Genomic DNA, 19,371 nt, shown 5'->3' with positions numbered 1-19,371 from the left:
ACACGCACACAAGCGTGAATGCACAACCACACAATGAACATTCAGATCCCATGATATTATAAAGCTCCCTGCATGTCCCAAAAACACAATTTCCAGAAGAACCTTTGGGGAACAAACTTGCTAGGTTGGCCTTTTATTTCTCTGAAATGCTAAAGATTCACAACAAATGTAATTTACTATTCACTTTATACATTATTGTCACAGGAGTCGCTGTGAGTAAATTCCAGAAACACTGAATCAGTTCCCATAATGGATCTCATAGCTGGACCCTCCCTGCATGCCTAGTAAACACCCACATCCTTGAAACTCCACATTTGCAGGCATTTCTTTTATTCATTCAAGCTGAGATAACTCTGACGACATCACCAGCTCCTCCACAGAGGCTATACAGCTGTTTTCCCTGGCTGGGAGGGACTAACCGTGACTACACGTCTTGATGTGTAAAGTCAGTGAATTTAGCTGTGACATATATGCTGTAAGGTTCTGTAAGTGGTAATCACAGGCCAAGCAGCTGTGGAATAAGAATTACACAGGTTGACCTGAATGATTTAAAGAAGCAGAGCGTTACAAGTGATTGAACAAGAAAAACATCAGCACAAAAGTCAGCAGGACTTAATCTCTTTTATTTGCTCATGTGGTGTGCGGTTGCAGCTTCGCAGAGTCCAAGTCCAATTTTGCCACGGGGACGATACAGCACCTATCTATCCATCCATCTATCTATGGTTAATGCTTGCTCCACATCTGTGTGTGCTTCCACATAACGAAGATTCTGTATATATCAGGGAAAGGATTTCAGGAAGGAGTAGCAGTGTAAAAACCGTTTCCTCGCTGCAAGAGTGAAAATTAGAATTTTTTAAATCATAAAAACATTGTAGTTATTTTCCCTGCAGCAATTTTTAGGCTTTTGGTTCTTTTGGGAATTTCCCTTAGTATATCAATATAATCTATTGTATGTATATTGTTAACAGCAGCAGGTGTGTATCTTAATAATTCATTTCTTTTGAGGTATTAGATATCTACAAAAGGTTTTCTCATATCCGGTAAGATCCTTCCAACAAGACAAATACTTTTCAGACAGGTCATGGAAATGATTATATAATGTATTATTTATTTCAGTAAAGATGATATCAAGGTTGTGATGCATTTCTTTAGGTCCTGTCCTCGTGCTGTATCCTCATTCCAAACAGTACTTTTTCTTGAATTAACCGTGACCTGTAGTAGGTTGGCTACTAGATGGCATCACTTCACAAGCACAACAATTTAGACAGTGTACACAAACACATTTATTAGTTATTAATCTGTCAAATTTCATAAGGGATAGTGAATGCAAAAAATGTAGTTGCATAAATGACTTCACAGAGAAACACTTAGATTACATTTCAGTGCCAGCTGTCACTCAGCAGCTGAATTCTGCTCATCTATTTGACCATCAACTATTTTGCATGAGCAAATGTTTTCTTTCAGTGCTTTGAAAGTGATTTAGCATCTAGAAAAGTACAAGTTGTCCAACATTACATCCACTTTGTTTTTCTTAGGTGGATGATAACATTTATTCGATCTAAAACCTTCTATTGCCTGACATGATAGAAACATCTACAAAGTGTGCACTGCTCTATATGACCTATACAACACATTGCTCCTGCACAATTCTGAGAACACAAGTTGCACTTCCTAACAGTCAAAATTGCAATTATCCCTTTATTTCAACATCAGATTTACCTTCATGTTTGTCATTTCACTTACAAATTATTCAGTTGTTATATTCCAAAACCAACAATGTTTTACTTGTACTACTATAATTGTCATTTTTATTCTATTAAATGCTGCTGTTATTATTATTAGTCATTATATTTATATTATTATTTCTGCTATTAATAGTACTACTCATTATATGAATAATTTATATCATAATCATTGAATGTGTTGTAACTCTGTTGTGTTGTTCATTCTGTACACATGACATCTATCACACTTGTGTCCATCCTGATAGAGGATCCTCCTCTGTTCCTCCCTAAGGTCTCTTCCTTTTCTCCCGTTAAAGGGCTTTTTGGAGGAGTGTTTCCTGTTCTGATGTGAGGGTCCTGGGACAGAGGACGTCGCATGTTGTACATACTGTAAAGCCCTCTGAGGAAGATTTGTGATATTGGGTTATACAAATGAATTGAATTGAATGTGTTTGAAAGTTTGTGTTTGACTTCCCCACTGGTCTGTTTCAACTCCTACCCCATTGGCCCCTACTGAATAAATACATATTTACAAATACATAGTTTCATTTTGTCACCCAATGCAACAGTGAGGCTCATTGATGTGTTTTTAATAGATTTTGGACAACAATGGAGCTCCATGGTACATAGATACATAGATGAATCAGGCTTTGATATACACACTTGTTAATAGATATGTTCACTGCTGGTTTGGCTCAGCACATAAAAGCACTTCTCTGAAGTGACTAAGCACTGAATATGTCTGAAAGTAATAATCTCTAAGATTTTCATTTCATAATTGTGTTTTAAGTCCCTGTGGCCTACTGATAAAAGCCCTTGCATTTGCAGTAAGATGAACTGTGTGTCTGTGGCAACTTTGGACAAAATCCCAAGCGGTGCTCTCTGGGAAGTGAGATCCCAAAACACACCTGCAACTGCCAAAGAGATTGTAACTTAACTGCCTAACTTCAATGTTTGTTGCTCTACAACAACACCATGTCTGGTGTCATATATTCCAGAGGCCAAGCGTCATACTATATAGCACAATACAAAGCATATTCATCCAAGAATCATTGCGGTAACAAAATCACATCTTAGTTTATAAACTCGGTGCTCAGCTGAAGGTGAAATCCCTCTAGGTGTTCTTTAAGTTTCTCCCTCACATCTTCTCCCATTTCCACCAGTGTAGTGTTGATAATAGAATGCTGGTCACTGTGTTCATCATCACAGGCTGTTTGAACTCTGGACAGACCTCCGCTGTTCTCCGTCATGTGTCCCAAGTCTCCTTTAAGATCCAGTTCTGACACAAGTATGGTTTGTGCTTCATCAGCAACTCCCTCCATCTTCAAAAGCCTTTGTAGTCCATCTTCAGCAGGGACAGGCACCAGAATGACCTGTCCCTCCAAACTGTCCTGTATCCACAACAGCTGCTGCAGATCCAGGTGATGCTCCTGAACCAAAGCTTCATGTTGCCCCTCACACCTGTCAGAGAGCAGCTGCTGAGAGTCTAAACACTGCAAACTTTGCTCATGAGCATCAGGCACAGGGATCACATGTGGATGACCTTGAGTTTGGAGCAGGATTTGGGAATTTGAGTCACTGGTTTCTACACTTTTCCCAGGTGGCCTTTCCAGCCTGACTATTTGTATGTCCTTGGCATTTTCAACTGTGCCACAAGTACTGGTTTCAACACATCTCTGAATCTGCAGAAAGTCCTTGTGCACTGTGGGCTGGACATCTTTCCCAGTCTTTGAAACTCTGCCTGCTACCTGATCACCAACCTGCGCCTGCCCTCTTCCACAGTAAAAGCAGTAACTGCTGTTAGTTGCTAGAAGAAAATGATTCCCCAACTCTGTCTGATCCACATATCTGTCCTCATACAACCCTATGTCTTCAGATTTAGCATCAATCTCACTCTCTTCCTGGTTAGAGCCACCTTTGCCTTGTCTCCTCTCCCCCAATTGTGTCCAGCTCCCTCTGTTTTTACAACCATCTTGTGACACAAGTAAAGTGTGCTTCAGCCGTTTATCATGGAGCCTCAGCACAGTGCTGCGCAGGCGGTTCTCCCTCCGCCTAGTGGCATGCAATTGCCGTAAAGCCTTCTCCAAGCAGTCAATAGCTTGGTCGTAACGTCTCTTCCACAGCAAGGGGCAGAGCTGAGCATAGCTGTGCTCCTTCGGCAGGTAAAAGGCTGGAGGAGGGGGCAAACGCCTCATGTAACGTGATGGGGAGAGGGGACAACACCCTGGTGCTGGGGTTGGACTACAGTCTTGCTGCGAGAGGTGCTCCATAGCTGACGGCTTTTGAGAAGATGCAGGTATGTTTAAATTACTCTCCTCAACTGCTGCAACTGATTTCTGAATTGTGGGTTCTTCTGAAGTTCGATACCTGTCTGTCCCCTGCTGAGCGTTATCCTGATGGCCTGACCGGGGATTCTTCCTACAGAAAAGAACATAAAGTGACAAAAGCGGTTTGACTTGATAAAGATTTGGAAGAACTAAAAAATTCTTATATTGTTGTTTTATCAGAAACCTGGCTTATAAAACCGTTGCATGATAAGAATATCTGCAACAATGGCTATGATGTTTTTCCTAGTGATCATCAAAGAAAATGACTCAAACTGACTATATCAAGCTCAATTTGGCATTAAATCAGTGCTTACTGAGTCAGTAAATAACTTGAGATCTTTGCTGGTGATGTAGAATTATAATTCAATTCCATTTCAATTTGTTATAGAGTATCACACTCTTCAGCACTGTAGTCAGGCTGACAGAGAGTCACAGCTCTATTGAGCCATGTATTACTATAGCCCTCAGTAGTAGTGACAACATGACCTTTAATGATAAGATTATAACTATTAGAGACAAACCTCTTCTTAAAAAGCACACACGTGATACATAGGTTTTAGCCAACTTAGACCGTATCTATCTTTCTCTCTAATATCCTTGAGAAATCAGTTGAGTGGCTTCCCTCATTACAAAGTTAATTTGGGGATTATCAGTTAGCATTTAGAGTGCATCATAGCACAGAAAACAGCAAAATATCTCCAAATTGCATCAGACAAAGGGCTTGTCTTGTTAGATTTTAGTGCTTCATTTGAAACCATTGACCATCACATCCTAATACAGAGACTAGAACATTTGATTGGCATTAAAGGACCCACATTAAGCTGGTTCAAGTCCTATTTATAAGATCGATCCCAGTATGTACATGTTAATAATGAATTCTCCATGCAGGCCAAAGTTAGTCACTGAGTCCCATAAGGTTCTGTGCTTGGACCAATTCTATTCACCTTGTATATCCTTCCTTAATGTTTTCTATTATACAGATGATACCCAATTACATCTATTGATCAAGACAGAAGAAACCAACCAGTTAGCTAATCTCCAAGCATGCCATAAGGACATAAAAACCTGGATGACCTGCAATTACCTGATGTTAAAGCTAGTTAGCTACCAGGAGCTAGCTAGTTAAAACTGCGAAACACTAGCTGCAGAACAAACAACCAACGGGTGACAATATCGCAGATGTGGCTGGCTATGTTTCCGGCAATATCACGACCATGGTCTGTGTTTTTAGTTGGTGTTTTTGTCATTTCTCATTTTTAAGCGGGAGAAAGCTAGTTAGCTAGCTACCAGGAAATTAGTTTTTAGCAATGCTAGCTAGCTATCACATACACTGTTTAATAATGCAAAGCTACTGTTAACAATCTTTGCTGTCACAAGTGTTTGTCCTGTAGTATTTCAGTATCAATTAACAAGCTCTCACTTAAATATTTGTTTGATTCAGGGTGCCCAAGTGTGGTCAAAGATGTAGACTCTACAGATTTCGCTCCTATGGTTCATCTTGGTTATCAGCACGATAAACCAATGACCGGGGAATCACATCTACCAGAGAAAAGGTTAAAGTCCACAGAAGCAGACCGACGCGGCAGCGGCATTGCTGGACCTCTGCGAGTTAGCTGAGATCCCAGAATCAAAATACTTAAAAGGTAAATGAAACACAATGCTTCTATTAGCCAGTGCTAGCTTAAGTATTTTGACCACCACCTTGAAAAGAAAAAAAAACATTGGAAATCATAGAACTAATCTTTCTCCCCCTTATCTCCTTTGTAGATGCGGGATGCCAGACAGACCTGACTATGGATGAGCTTGAGAAGATGGAAGATGTTCTGAATCAAGCATCAGTGGAGCTGAGTGAACTCAGGACTAAAGCACTGGACACACAATTTAGCCAAGAGGCTTTTCAGAACAATGAAGACAAGACAAGTTTTACACAGGATTGCCCAATTTCTTAGTTTGGATGTTTTGATGAAGTGTTTCAATCATGTGAGCCACACATCACCTCTAGAACTTTGTCTGCACCGTCCAAATTTGAATAGTTAATTTTGGTTTTACTTCGGTTGAGACTAAATCTTTCACTCCAACATTTGGCTTTCAGGTTTAATATTTCCTGTTCCACCGTTTTTCTAATTTGGCACAAGTTAATTGGCGTACTTCATCAATGACTGGAGTTTATAATAGAGTGGTCAGAGTGAGAGGTACTGCAATTTACAATGCCAATGTCATTCAGGCAAGCATTTGGATGCAAGGTTGTAGTGATAGTGGACTGTTTTCATTGAAAGGCCTTCTGATTTGCAAAGCAGGTGATCCACTGGTGTTGATTGATAAGATTAGAGTAATTTGCTGTGCATTATCCTTTCTTTGTGACTCTTGTCCCACTGGAGTGAACACATATTCTCTATTAAATCATCATAAATAAATATATACTTTTTTAAAAGGTACAGAAATGTTCGTTGTATGTTTGTATTTAGTCATGTGAAAATGTCAGTACACCCAATGAAAACTCTTGTCTTTCTCCAAATATTTGAACATATGTACATTTGACATTTGTTTAAACACATTTTGGAGGTAATATGGTTCAACAAGTTAAGGTTAAAATGACTTGTAATATTTAATTGATAGAAATGCAATTTTCTTGTGAAAAAATGAAGCACACTCCTGTCCTTACTACCTCATAAGGCCTTTGGTTGGTATTGGATGCATCAAATAAAGTAGTGGTGTAACGGACCACGATTGATCCGTGATTGGTACGGATCCCCCTCGCGGTCCGGCACACGTGAACCGCGGATTAATTACAGTTTAATGTTAACCACCGCTGTGTAAAGTAAAGTTTTACTGACTATCGTTATCCAACAATATTCAGTAAAATATGCTATCAGGACATCACTATTGCTTTTCTATTTGCCGATCTCTGATAATGTTACATTGTAAACAACCAAAACGTGTTTAGAATGACAGGAGGTGAACGATCGTTCCATTCGGTTACGTTATGATGCGTTCAGGCTCTGTTTGGTGAAAATTAGTATTGGGCAAAGGTAAATTCACATGTAATTTCATAAAATATAGTGTTACTGAGAAACTCGAAATGTTAAAGTCTTGCACAAATCCTGAGATAATATTTTTTTGTTGTCTATAACTGTTGATAGCAAGTCATATGAAATCATGTCTCACTATCATTTTACAAGCTCAGAATATTTTATGTCCTGTCTCAAGACAGCACACAAGAGGTTGGATGGTACGTCACTGACACGGCTGATCGCCAATGACAAAATGTGACTCTGTATCAGTTCTGTACCTGACAGGAATGTCTTCTTGTGTCTGCTGTGTTCCTGGTCTTTTGCATTTGGTTGTTGAAGAGGAATCAAATACTGTAGGAAATGCATCTTCCTTTAGTCTTCTGATCCCACTGTGAGTGAGAAGGTCAAACACATTAGGGGCTGTTATCCAAACACCATCAGCAGTAGACTCATATTCAGCACAAGTGGTCAATAACAGAAACTATTGATACTGATTGAGTCTACAGACCTGCATCCAGTCAGTTCGAAGCTGTCTGGGGTGAAGTGTTTGGAGCAGAAGTAGACGAAATCTGTCTGAGGATCCCAGGAGTCTGCACGGTGTGAGTTAGTGATCCAAAGGTTTCTCCGAGTTGCTCCTTTTGGTAATCTGTCCATCACAATGACAAATTATTATTCATTAAATAACAACATTTTGTCTCCTTGTTGTTGTCACTTCAATACACAAATTCAAGGGAGATATTTAAGAACATCATAAAATCTACAAAGAACATCCATGACAGTTATGAAACACAAGATGAATGACATAATGGGTATTTAACCCCCAGTGAGCATGTTATAATGGTTCCGAGTCTAAACTATACTGCAGGCACTTTTTAAAGATGGGAGCATGTGTACTGCATGTTTCTTGGTTCTAGGTTGCCCGGTCCTTCTTTATACCAGTTTTTCTCTCAATAAAGACTATGGGGGGTGCAGAGATGGGCAGTATTTCTATTACTTGTATTTGAAATACGTATTTCAATTACTTTTGAGTATTTTGTAATTTGTATTTGATAGGGCCGATTAAAAATCTAACGTAATTTGTAACAAAATACATTAGAGTGGAGTAATTTTGTATTTAAAATACTCAAAATACTTTCTCCACGAATCAAAAAACAGTTCACGAGTTCAGTCTTCAGATCTTCAAGTTCAACGGATTGTCTGTCAAGGTAAATATTGTATCTGAGTGTGACAGATGTCAACTAGCTTGATGTATAACTTATGTCTGGGTCTGGCTACATAGCCTATTGTATATACATGGTGATGGTTATAATATCAAGCTAGCGATCGATGCTAACATTCTAATGACGCTAGCATGCTGTCTAGTGCATAGCCAGTGTTTAGCAAGTTAACTTATCAGTGGAGTAGCTAGCTATAGGAAGAGGGAGATTGGGAGCTTGTATGTGATATGTGATGAATATTTTCTTGTTGATACAAAGCCAAAGTTTATGGGCTGTTAAGTCCCATTAATACAAACATATATATACATAATCAATCAAGTTGTTGTCTTTTAATAGCTTTGCTTAGTTACATTGACATTCTGTGACTGTTCTTCCTTTTTGTAGGGTTCACCAGAGCTTTGTGTACATTATATAAACCTGAATGCTCTGCTATACCAAATTGTGAGAAAACGGAAAATCCAGAAAAAAGTATTTCCTATATTTTAAATACAAAATACATGTATTTTGTTACATTTTCTGGCACCAGTATTTTGTATTTTGTTGTAATACATTTATTTGGGGGTATTTTGTATTTTGTATCAAAATACATTTTGATGTATTTTTGCCCATCTCTGGGGGGGTGGACCTCTGACCCTCTAGCGGGAAATGGTAAATGCACTGTATCTCTTTTCTAGTCTTCTGACCATTCACAGCCCTTTAACCCAGCCCTACATGTCATCATTTACCCATTCACACACATTCATACACTGATGACAGGCGCCACCTGCCCATCAGAACTGTAACTAACCATTCACACTATTCACACACCGCAGGCACAGACACAGGGGGTCCGGTTTTGTACATTTCAGAGTTAAATGCATCAATCTGGTGCACTTTAAGAGCAAACATTTGTGCTCTTATTTAAAGTATCAATACTAAGTATATTTACTCAATACTGTACTTAAGTACAATTTTGATGAACTTGTACTTTACCATTGTATGTAACTTTACGATTGTAATTTTAACTTTACTACATTTATTTGACAATATTAGTTATGAGTTAGGCTACTTTGCAGATTCAGATTGTTAATACAAAATATGAATCTATGATTAAACTATGATGTATTAATAAATTGTGCATAGCCTAATTATTAAGTCTGTAAAGTAGGTCAAATCAGCCCCACCTTTACCAGTTGCAATATTAAAGTGATTAACATATTACTGCATCAATGATATAAGCCTACTGTAAATATACTATTTGAAATGGGCCGTTCTGCATAATGAGTATACTTGTACTTATGATACTTTAGGTTTATTTTGATGCAAATACTTTTGTACATTTACTTAAGTACCATTTTGAATGCAGGACTTTTACTTGTATAAGATTATTTTTACACAGCTCTAGTAAACAATTCAATCATTAACACTTTGGTTGTATAAATATGAATGGTGATGACACGGCAAAAACATCACACTCACAAAGCCTGGAAAACGAGACGGGGTCTGTGTTTTAAGAGGGGTCTGGTGGGTTGCCGACATCGCCACCAACCATGCACGTTTTCATTATGAAACTATGGTGGAGGAAAAAAGATTATGGTGGGCCGCCACAGTCTAGGTTATGCACTCTCAGTTCTCTACGATACAAAAAAAATATTTTCTGACTCACCACCCAAGATGATTGTGATTGGTATAAAGAAATACAAAAAATATAATACTGATAAGCAGGACTGCAGCCGGACCTTTTGACATAGCGCTGTGGAGAGAAGGTGGGCTATGTGAGATTACTTCCAAAGATACTCTTTTATTCAAATACATGTGGCAATAAAATGAACAAATCTAAAAACATGGCTATGGGAGACATGGTATGTATGTTTTATAATCTGGATGCAGATGTTTGAGTATTGTCTACCTGAGCAGAGAATGAAGTCTCTCTCTCTCTCTCTCTCTCTCTGTTGTTATTGGAGGGTTCTCTGTGCTTTGTTCACATTTTAATGCATGAGAGTCCCAGTGCGTGTGCCCCACTGGCTAGCTAATCACTGCTAGTGGTGTAAAATCAAGATTTACTGACGATCTTTATTCCCCCAATATTCAGTCAAATATGATATCAGGACATCACTATGGCTTTTCTAGTCACCGATCTGATAATATTGTAAACAACCAATCCGTGTTTCGATTGACAGGAGAACGAAGGTTCCTTTCAGTTCCATTATGATGCATTCAGGCTCTGTTCATTGAAAATGAGTATTGGGCAAAGGTAAATGATAACGTCATCATGATGTGTTCACTATTACATGTAATGTAATCATTTTAAATAGATCCAGTAGTTTGAAGGAGATAGAGAACTGTAACCTGTTTGCACTAGCTCTAAACAGATTATAATACATCATTAAAACTACTGATAACAAGATTTGTTTTAATCCATTAAAAAATACAATCTTATATTTCCTAATCAATTGAATTGTGTGTTTTTATGAAGAAAAAAAAATTAAATATTAAAAGATAAATGACTTTAACAAAGTCAAATGATAACATTTATAAGTGTTCCACTCTGAAGTCTGTAAACCTTTAGAGTGGTTGAAATGATGTTTGGGACGGTGGCCAAAAAGTCTGGATCCTTGTAGACCAGGGCCCCGTTCCTCGTACGTGGTTCAACTAAGTCAATCAAATGTCCTATTATCCAGCTTAAATTAACCCGATGATTGACATCAGGCTATCTCGGTTCCTCAAAGGCTGATCCGCGCTCAAACAATCTCGTTAATTCGAACCAGACTGCAGTAACCAGGATAATTGCGCGTGCCCGTCCTACTTCAAAAGGGGGAAGCGTCGATCACCGAAACCATGATTTTCTAACAGTACGATGGCAAATCAACTCAAAGAAAGAGCCTCTTTTTTTCTCTGCCGACGAGCAGGAGATGATCATGAACGCATATGAGGAATTCAAGACCATAATCATGGCAAAATCTAACACCGCCACCGCTGCGAGGGCTAGACAAGAAGCATGGCAACATATCGCGGACAAGTTAAATGCGTAAATGTTGGGAAAATGTATAGGTTAATTTGAAGTGCCTCATCACCCCAATCAATCAGATGATATTTCTTTAAATGTGCCTGCTGGCAGTAGGCTTAATGGAATGCATCATCTAATGAGATCTATAGCGAAAATAATGATCTCAACTCTTTCAGAATAAGTAGATAAAAACAAGCCCAAAGAGTATCTAATTGATACGAATTAATAGATACTTATGAGGATATATATACTGTATGCGCTTATGTATCATGTACTATATATATGTGTATATACATGTATGTGTAGATTACCATATAGAACTAGGAGTTTGAATATGTGTGTGTGAATCTGTGTATGGGCGGATCAGTAGGCCTATGTATGTATGTATTATTCATAATCAGCAGTGAAAATAAATTGTGTGTAATTCTCTCTATTCTTATCATGAGTCCACCTTAATCATGTTCTACAACCAGAGATGGGCAGTATTTCTATTACTTGTATTTGAAATACGTATTTCAATTACTTTTGAGTATTTTGTAATTTGTATTTGATAGGGCCGATTAAAAATCTAACGTAATTTGTAACAAAATACTTTAGAGTGGAGTAATTTTGTATTTAAATACTCAAAATACTTTCTCCACGAATCAAAAAACAGTTCACGAGTTCAGTCTTCAGATCTTCAAATTCAACGGATTATCTGTCAAGTTAAATATTGTATCCGAGTGTGACAGATGTCAACTAGCTTGATGTATAATTTATGTCTGGTTCTGGCTACGTATATACATGGTGATGGTTATAATATCAAGCTAGCGATCGATGCTAACATGCTAATGACGCTAGCATGCTGTCTAGTGCATAGCCAGTGTTTAGCAAGTTAACTTATCAGTGGAGTAGCTAGCTATAGGAAGAGGGAGATTGGGAGCTTGCATGTCATATGTGATGAATATTTTCTTTTTGATACAAAGCCAACGTTTATGGGCTGTTAAGTCCCATTAATAAAAATATATATATACATAATCAATCAAGTTGTTGTCTTTCAATAGCTTTGCTTAGTTACACTGACACTCTGTGACTGTTCTTCCTTTTTGTAGGGTTCACCAGAGCTTTGTGTACATTATATAAACCTGAATGCTCTGCTATACCAAATTGTGAGAAAACGGAAAATCCAGAAAAAAGTATTTCCTATATTTTAAATACAAAATACATGTATTTTGTTACATTTTCTGGCACCAGTATTTTGTATTTTGTTGTTATACATTTATTTGGGGGTATTTTGTATTTTGTATCAAAATACATTTTGATGTATTTTTGCCCATCTCTGTCTACAACAATGATATCTATGGTGTACTAATAATACTGTCATATCATTATGAGTGCTTTCATCCATCATGTAGTTCAACCAGCCATCAAGAGGACACGGGAGCAAGTAAAAAACTAAGCACACAAACATTAAGCGCCATATAAACTTTAGGAACAGCACGGCATGTAGCGGCTTTCCCGATGTTCTCCGCATCACCGACACTGTACAAACATGAACCACTCGCAAAACAGCGCGAGGCTGCATCCAGTCTGTGAGACAGTCAATGCTCGGCTGCGGCGTGTGGTGTTCAATGTACGGCTCGAGAAGGTCTTTAAATAAATGATTCCTTGTCGGCAGAATCGTTAGCGCTCGTACAGGAAGTCATCATGATGTGATAACTATAAAACGCTCATCTAACTAATATCGCTCCTTCATCAATGGGATCTCTGAGGAAGGGAGCTGACATTTTTTTCCGGGGGAGTGGCAGCTTATCCAGCTAACTTAAGCTAGCCTGCACTGGAGCAGGTTCAAGCTTATGGATGTGTTGCTATGGTGATTTTGCTTCGTGGAACCGAAAAGCCTGATTTATGTAATCTTATCCTGAAAATTATCCAGCTAACTCACTTAGCCAGGTATGAAGAACGGGGCCCAGCTGCTATAATCAAACAACAAAAGGAACTGTATCTGCCAATATGGATCATCAATGATCGGCAATTAGTATCAACGGCAGAAGCGGCTGGTCAATAGAGGGCGCTAGGGCGCCGCCCCACCTTCTCGTCAGGACTAGTCTCTACAGGCGAGCGCGAGCACTGCTCCTCCAAGACCCATTTGAGAGAACTTTGGCGGAGAAACTCCAGGTGAACGAGCTGATATCAGATCAACCTGGGTCCGTGTACGTTTTGATAGTTCAGTCTAAAAAACGAAAATACAGAAATACCATGATTTTCTTGTTTTTGGTTTCTGAATTCAAAAGCGGAAGAAACAAAGTCAAATAACGAGCCGAATTTTGTTTTTGCAAACCCCTTTTTAGTTTTGTCCTTTAAAAAGAGACGCAAAGCATGACAGGTAACCCGGAAAGAAGAATATTTCAAAATAAAAGTGAAGGCACTAGAATGACCGTATGCAAGAAATAAACAAACCTGGGCCGATGGGAGTGTGTTAGCATCAGTAGTTACATGCTGTTTAATATTCATTTATCCATAACCTCCTGGTCCATATACGGTAGACAACTCATGATCCTCAATTCATTGGATAAAGCAGTTTACTTAGTCTTATCTATTCTGACAGACTTGTTCTTTAAGTTAACACTTTCTTGCTCCCCTAAGAAGGTTTCTGTCTGACTTTTATTGAACAGGATGTTCCTCTAACAATTACTATAGTTGCAGTTTCTGCACTTACAACCTGTTTCCTATACTGACTCTGACAATTATCAGAGTAAGTTAAACCCAAAATTAATTAATGTACTTATCTTTTCCATTCAGTCATATAGAAGCACACATGATTACATAATGATAGATAGAAAAACACATTAAGGCTATCATTATTAAATTGACACTAAATATATGACATTACATGTAAAGAATATATCTGAGATCAAAACACTGATAGCTCAATATAAGGAAAGAAATAACTCATCAAAGAAAATGAAACTGAAATGAGGATAAAACATATGAATAAAAAGTCAATTACACTTTACGATAGCACTTCCTACATGACTATAGATTAAAAGAGTCCTGTTTCATATTTGTCAGTTAGGCGTGAAACCAAAATATGCCTAAAGGTATCCAGAGTGTACGTGTCAGCCAGACGCCCAAACCACAGAACGTTGCTGTTGCTCTTTTTAGGGTCTCGCATCTCGCTCCTCAGGAAGTAGAGGTGTTACAGCATCAACGTTCATCTGCAGTACCAGTTTTACTCTGTTTCAAGTATTTGTTTAATCTTCTATTTAATAGGGTGATTAATCAATTGGTGAATCTATTATTATACTATACTATAGAAGAGTAGAGAGATCTGTTTTTGGTGTGATGTGTCTGGGACATTTTTGGTGGATACCTCAACAATAGCCTTTTTGACGTGTAACAGTTTATTAAAGGAAATGAAATCTACTCAAACTGAGGATGGATTCAGTCCTCTCTCCGACCACGGGAACTTCACTGATGACAATCATTTTTGTACAGAACAGTGCTGTGTTGTGGAACAGCTCTTGTTACCCAAAGCTGTGATGAAGGAAATCATGTGAGGAGATAAACTGCAGACTGAAGAATCAGAAGAATTGAGATACAGCAATACAAGTTAAATACAGGAATGTAATCACAATGCAATGCCGGCACTAATTCTGAAGGTTTCTGCTTTTAGGGGAGTGTTTGACTTGTGCTTGACATGTTTTTTCTCTAATATTACGGTCGCAGTTTTCAACAGTTTACATTAATCGAAAACTTAATTATTGCTGTGTACATGGAAAAATTAATATTAAACAGCATGTAGTCAACTACTGATGCTAACACACTCCCATATACAATACGACGGTGCATTTCCATTTTTGGTTTGAAACGAAAAACGAGAATACTATTTTCGTATTTTCGACTGAACGGTAAAACAGACTATCAAAGCGTACACGGGTCGACCAACCTGTCCGCAGACAGCGGGAAAGGGAAGCAGTACATGAAGCTTCTCTACTAACTGTACCAGACAGGTTTGGCTAGCTGGACGCAGTCATGCTAATAACTTATTTAGCTTTTTAAAACAACGGGGACAGATGAGGAGGTAAGGAAACATGAGAACACCAGGGTAGGGAGTGAGGGAGGAGGAGGTAAGGAAACATGAGAACACCAGGGTAGGGAGTGAGGGACATGAAGCACCTGTCTAAGAAATGGATCTATAGTTATAAATAAATAATACATATATATATGTATGTATGTATGTATGTATGTATGTATGTATGTATGTATGTATGTATGTGTGTGTGTGTTTTATATTATAATTAATATTATATGATATGTATATTATTATACTGAATTGCCTGTGAGGGTGACAAAAATGAGATTATTTTATCAAAGTGTTATTTACTGCTTTTTTTCATGTTGGAATAAATGTTAAATATTTAACTGCAAAGTAGTAATGCGTGTTTGATACCTTCATTTTCTTGCATTAAATCATTGTGGGATGTTTGCTGAAATTGATTGGATGAGGCACAGCCCTACCTAGAACATGTTCCACCAGCCGCCACTGCTCAACAGCAAAATAAACATGATCAGGGATCTCTAAAATGTATATTTGCTCCCTTCTTTCTTTTGTGCTGATCCGATTTTTTATCTGAACCGTGAGTTTTATGATCTATACTGCCCACTCTCTAGTTCCCTCTCAGGTTCACACTGTTAGTTCTGTCATTCTTTGCACCATTAGAACTGTTTGCACCATTAACTGTGGCTCAGTGTTAGAGCGGGTCAAGCTTCAATCAGAGATTCGGTGGTTTGATTCCCAGCTCCGCTAGTCCATGTTGATGTGTCCTTGGGCAAGACACTTAACCCCAAATTGCTCCTGTAGGCTGTTCTGGTGGTGTATGAATGTGTATGAATGGTTCCACTGTCCTGATGGGAAGGTGGCTCCTTGCATGTTAACCCCTGTCATCAGTGTATTAATGGATGTGAATGGGTGAATGATGACATGTAGTAAAGCGTGTTAAAGTGCTCAGTCGTCACCATGTGGAGGCAATTCCTTAATCATAGATGTCACAACCCGGCTCTTAGGCCATGACAAATATGGACAAGACACAAGGGATGGTGGTAAAGTAACGTATTTATTGTTAACTAAATAAAGAAGTAATTACCTTTGTGAAGTGTGTCAGTCAGTATATCAGTAATGTGAACATGGATGTGTGATGAAGTTTGGAGGTGTTGTCAGCGAAACCAAAGAAGACCAAACCAAAATATAATCGGTAGCCACTGGCAGAGATCACTCCAAGTATGCCAGAGAAAGACCAGGGCAGAGCAACACTGGACCAGGGCTTCTATGCTCCAGGACCAGGTGCTCTGCATCAGGCAATCAGCCACCATGTTAAAGGCTGGGTCGTCACATTCCCCCCTTAAAGTCGGTGTCCCCAGGGGATCACCGGCATGCTAACAAGCTGGTGATCAACCGGCTACTCAAACAAAAAAAACGAGCAAAACAACATACGGCCATTGTACATACTACCCTTCCTGTAGCTCCCCACCCCATCATCAGCAACCTCGTTACCTGAGAAGCAGATTAAGATGACGGACACAAGAAGAACAGGTGAATAGAACAATACAACATGGCAATATGAAGTTCGAATGTCACACTGGTGACTAGTCAATATATAGGTGAGAGTCCAAGTAATTTGTCCAATTTACAAAGTGCTTCCGAATTTCTCAAACACCCACCTTAGAGACCACCATCAGGCTCTGCACGTCGGTCACACAACTTCACCATCTCACACCGAGACACAGACGACCCCCCTGTGCCATACTTCCAGCCACCAACAAAACGCGTCTAAAACCATTCACATAGTCAACTGTGAGACTCACCGGCAACTCAGTATCAACACAACCATCCTTCAGCCCTGCCAAGAGACCCCACACAGAATGTCCAAAGACCACCTCATTTGGGCTGATGCCTGTACTCTCTTGTACAGCCTCCCTCGCAGCCAACATCAACCATGGAAGCCCCTTTACTACCTCACTGTGTGACAGTGACACAGGAAGTTCAGACAGATGGGACCTCCAAAACTATCTCAACCGTGTCATCAGATGACACATCAGGGTCCGATTTGCCCATAGCACGTGTACATTCGCAGGATGCAAAGACCTCTGGCAGCACTCTGGAGCTCTCGTCAGACACAAAATCAATTGGATAACATGTGACCACTGGTTTTGGAGGAGTGTCAGTGCAAACTCGGCTACCCGCCAAGCCGTTGCCCAAAATAAAATGTATACCTTCAATCGGTAATGCCGACTAATGCTTCATTGTTTAAACACTAGAGGAAAGCTACATTAAATTACCAGCTACATTTATTCCAAAAGAAACATTGTGGTAAGGGCTCTGTAACTAGTGAATACAACAGAAATCTACAAGTCTTCTACAAAATGCTCACTTGTGAAAGGTGATACCAGCATTACGAGTCGCACGGTTGTCTCGAGATTTGCAGCCGCCTGCTGAGCAATGTCTTGGCATCTGAAATGGATACAGTGAAGAGAAAAAAGTACTTATGCATTTTGAAAAGTATTATTTTGTCAAAGTCAAACATGAGAATAACTTAATCTGAACAGAGAATCTCAAACAGAAACATCCTGAGAAAGTTAGATTCCAAAAGGATTAAACGTTATGTGTAATATCACCATATTAATAACATCAACTGTATTTGTTTTTATTGTATGAAACTTCAGCTGGCGCCCATGCTTTTTTACTAACAATAAATTAACATTATTACACTCATATTATAATGATTAAGCTTTCCATCAGATGTTTTTCTTTTCTGTCTAAAATAATCAGCAGATCAATTATAAGACAATAGTCCAGTAGCTCAGTCCAGTGTAAGTCCAACACAGACCGGTCGGAGTGTGGACTGGAAGCTGAGAAGTGAACCCCACTACTACAAAGCATGTCTTTAGCTCCTGTGTGTGTTATGGCTGGATTTGTCCTTAAGTGTGTGTGTAAAAAAACTAAAACATGAATTTCATCAAGGGGATTGATGAGGTGCAAAAAAAAGATCAATTCATTCTAGTTGCAGACCCACAACACATGTTAGAAGACAATGATTATCATGTAAATTATTAATTGAATTATTATTATAAAAACATTTCACATGTAAATGTAAAAAAACATTAATCACTGTAATATTTAACTAATATCTATCACATATGTATCTAGAATGTTCCTCTCAAGTCCCCCATTATGTTTAAATGCATTTTCTTTTTTAAACTTTCATTGCTTTTTTAACTTATCTATGTTTGTCATTTCATGGCACGTTGTCTTGTTTGTACAATATGATTTGTGCAATAAAGTTATCGCTAAAGAGGAAGAATAAAGGTCGACACTTCACTGTGTCCTTAATCAAACAGTATCGCACACAGACGTATACAGTGAGTAACGTTACCGTGGAATAGATGAAAAGGTATATTTATATATATGTATATGTGCTCCCAGCCTGACGGAATTATTTAACAACTTAACGCTGCGTTATTCATTCAGGCGCTATCGCTTTTGAGACGTTTGTATTCGGCAGGGTGTCGTGAGTCACGTTAACGTCACCTCGTTAGCCACACACACTCATTTTGGCCATGTAACAATGTACCAAGCTAGCGAGGAGCTAGTAAAACGCTAACCCGTTGCAAGCGTCATGGACATGAGGCAAGTTTCAGTTTGTGGCTACTAACGTTACTTGAGTTCAGTAGACGCTGGAGTAAATTATGATTCATAAATACTAAAGATATTACCCCTGCACTGCAGAATTCGACCTCACGAAGATGGCTGATCTTCTCGTCTTCCACCCTTGTCCTCCCCTTTTTTCTTCTTCTTGTTTGAGGTTTATTGGCGGTTGGCAAACAACGAATTAGTGCATTACCGCCACCAACTGGTATGGAGTGTGGATCAGGACGTCTATTAGGCTAAAAATACAAATTCAAAAGGAAAACAAAAACAAAACAAAACAACGGGCTCATATTTTCTTAATAATATTAATTCATCTAAGATATTGAAATAATACTCATTTGAGTTCTTTTGCAGAATAGCCAGTATATCCAACCGTACCTTCATCCTGCCGAGGTCTCCAATCAGCTGCCCTCTTTCCT

General features: G+C 38.7%; 1 protein-coding gene across 1 annotated transcript; it reads right to left on the bottom strand.

Annotated features, from left to right (window-relative positions):
• Positions 1–1,157: 1,157 nt before the first annotated feature.
• thap7 (THAP domain containing 7) lies at positions 1,158–19,065 on the bottom strand. Its single transcript, XM_079176696.1, has 5 exons — positions 19,018–19,065; positions 17,676–17,755; positions 7,571–7,708; positions 7,341–7,451; positions 1,158–4,142 (listed from the first exon to the last, which is right to left on the bottom strand). The coding sequence occupies exons 2-5, from the start codon at positions 17,753–17,755 to the stop codon at positions 2,798–2,800; spliced, it is 1,674 nt and encodes a 557-aa protein (XP_079032822.1). The 5' UTR covers positions 19,018–19,065; the 3' UTR covers positions 1,158–2,797.
• Between the last annotated feature and the right edge of the window lie 306 nt (positions 19,066–19,371).

This window comes from Pholis gunnellus (genome assembly GCF_910591455.1).
Source record: "Pholis gunnellus genome assembly, chromosome: 16".
In the NCBI taxonomy this organism is placed as follows: Eukaryota; Metazoa; Chordata; class Actinopteri; order Perciformes; family Pholidae; genus Pholis; species Pholis gunnellus.
The sequence above is the reverse complement of the archived record's forward strand: the minus strand, read 5'-3'. Positions and strand labels throughout refer to the sequence as shown.

Bases quoted from the DNA above. Each gene is read 5' to 3' on its own strand.
- thap7 (XM_079176696.1), bottom strand. From the start codon at position 17,755: ATGCCAAGACATTGCTCAGCAGGCGGCTGCAAATCTCGAGACAACCGT. The intron at 7,709-17,675 runs GTGAGCATTTTG...TGTGATGGACAG, and splicing joins GCTGGTATCACCTTTCACAA to ATTACCAAAAGGAGCAACTC. The intron at 4,143-7,340 runs GTACAGAACTGA...TCTTTTCTGTAG, and splicing joins CAAGAAGACATTCCTGTCAG to GAAGAATCCCCGGTCAGGCC.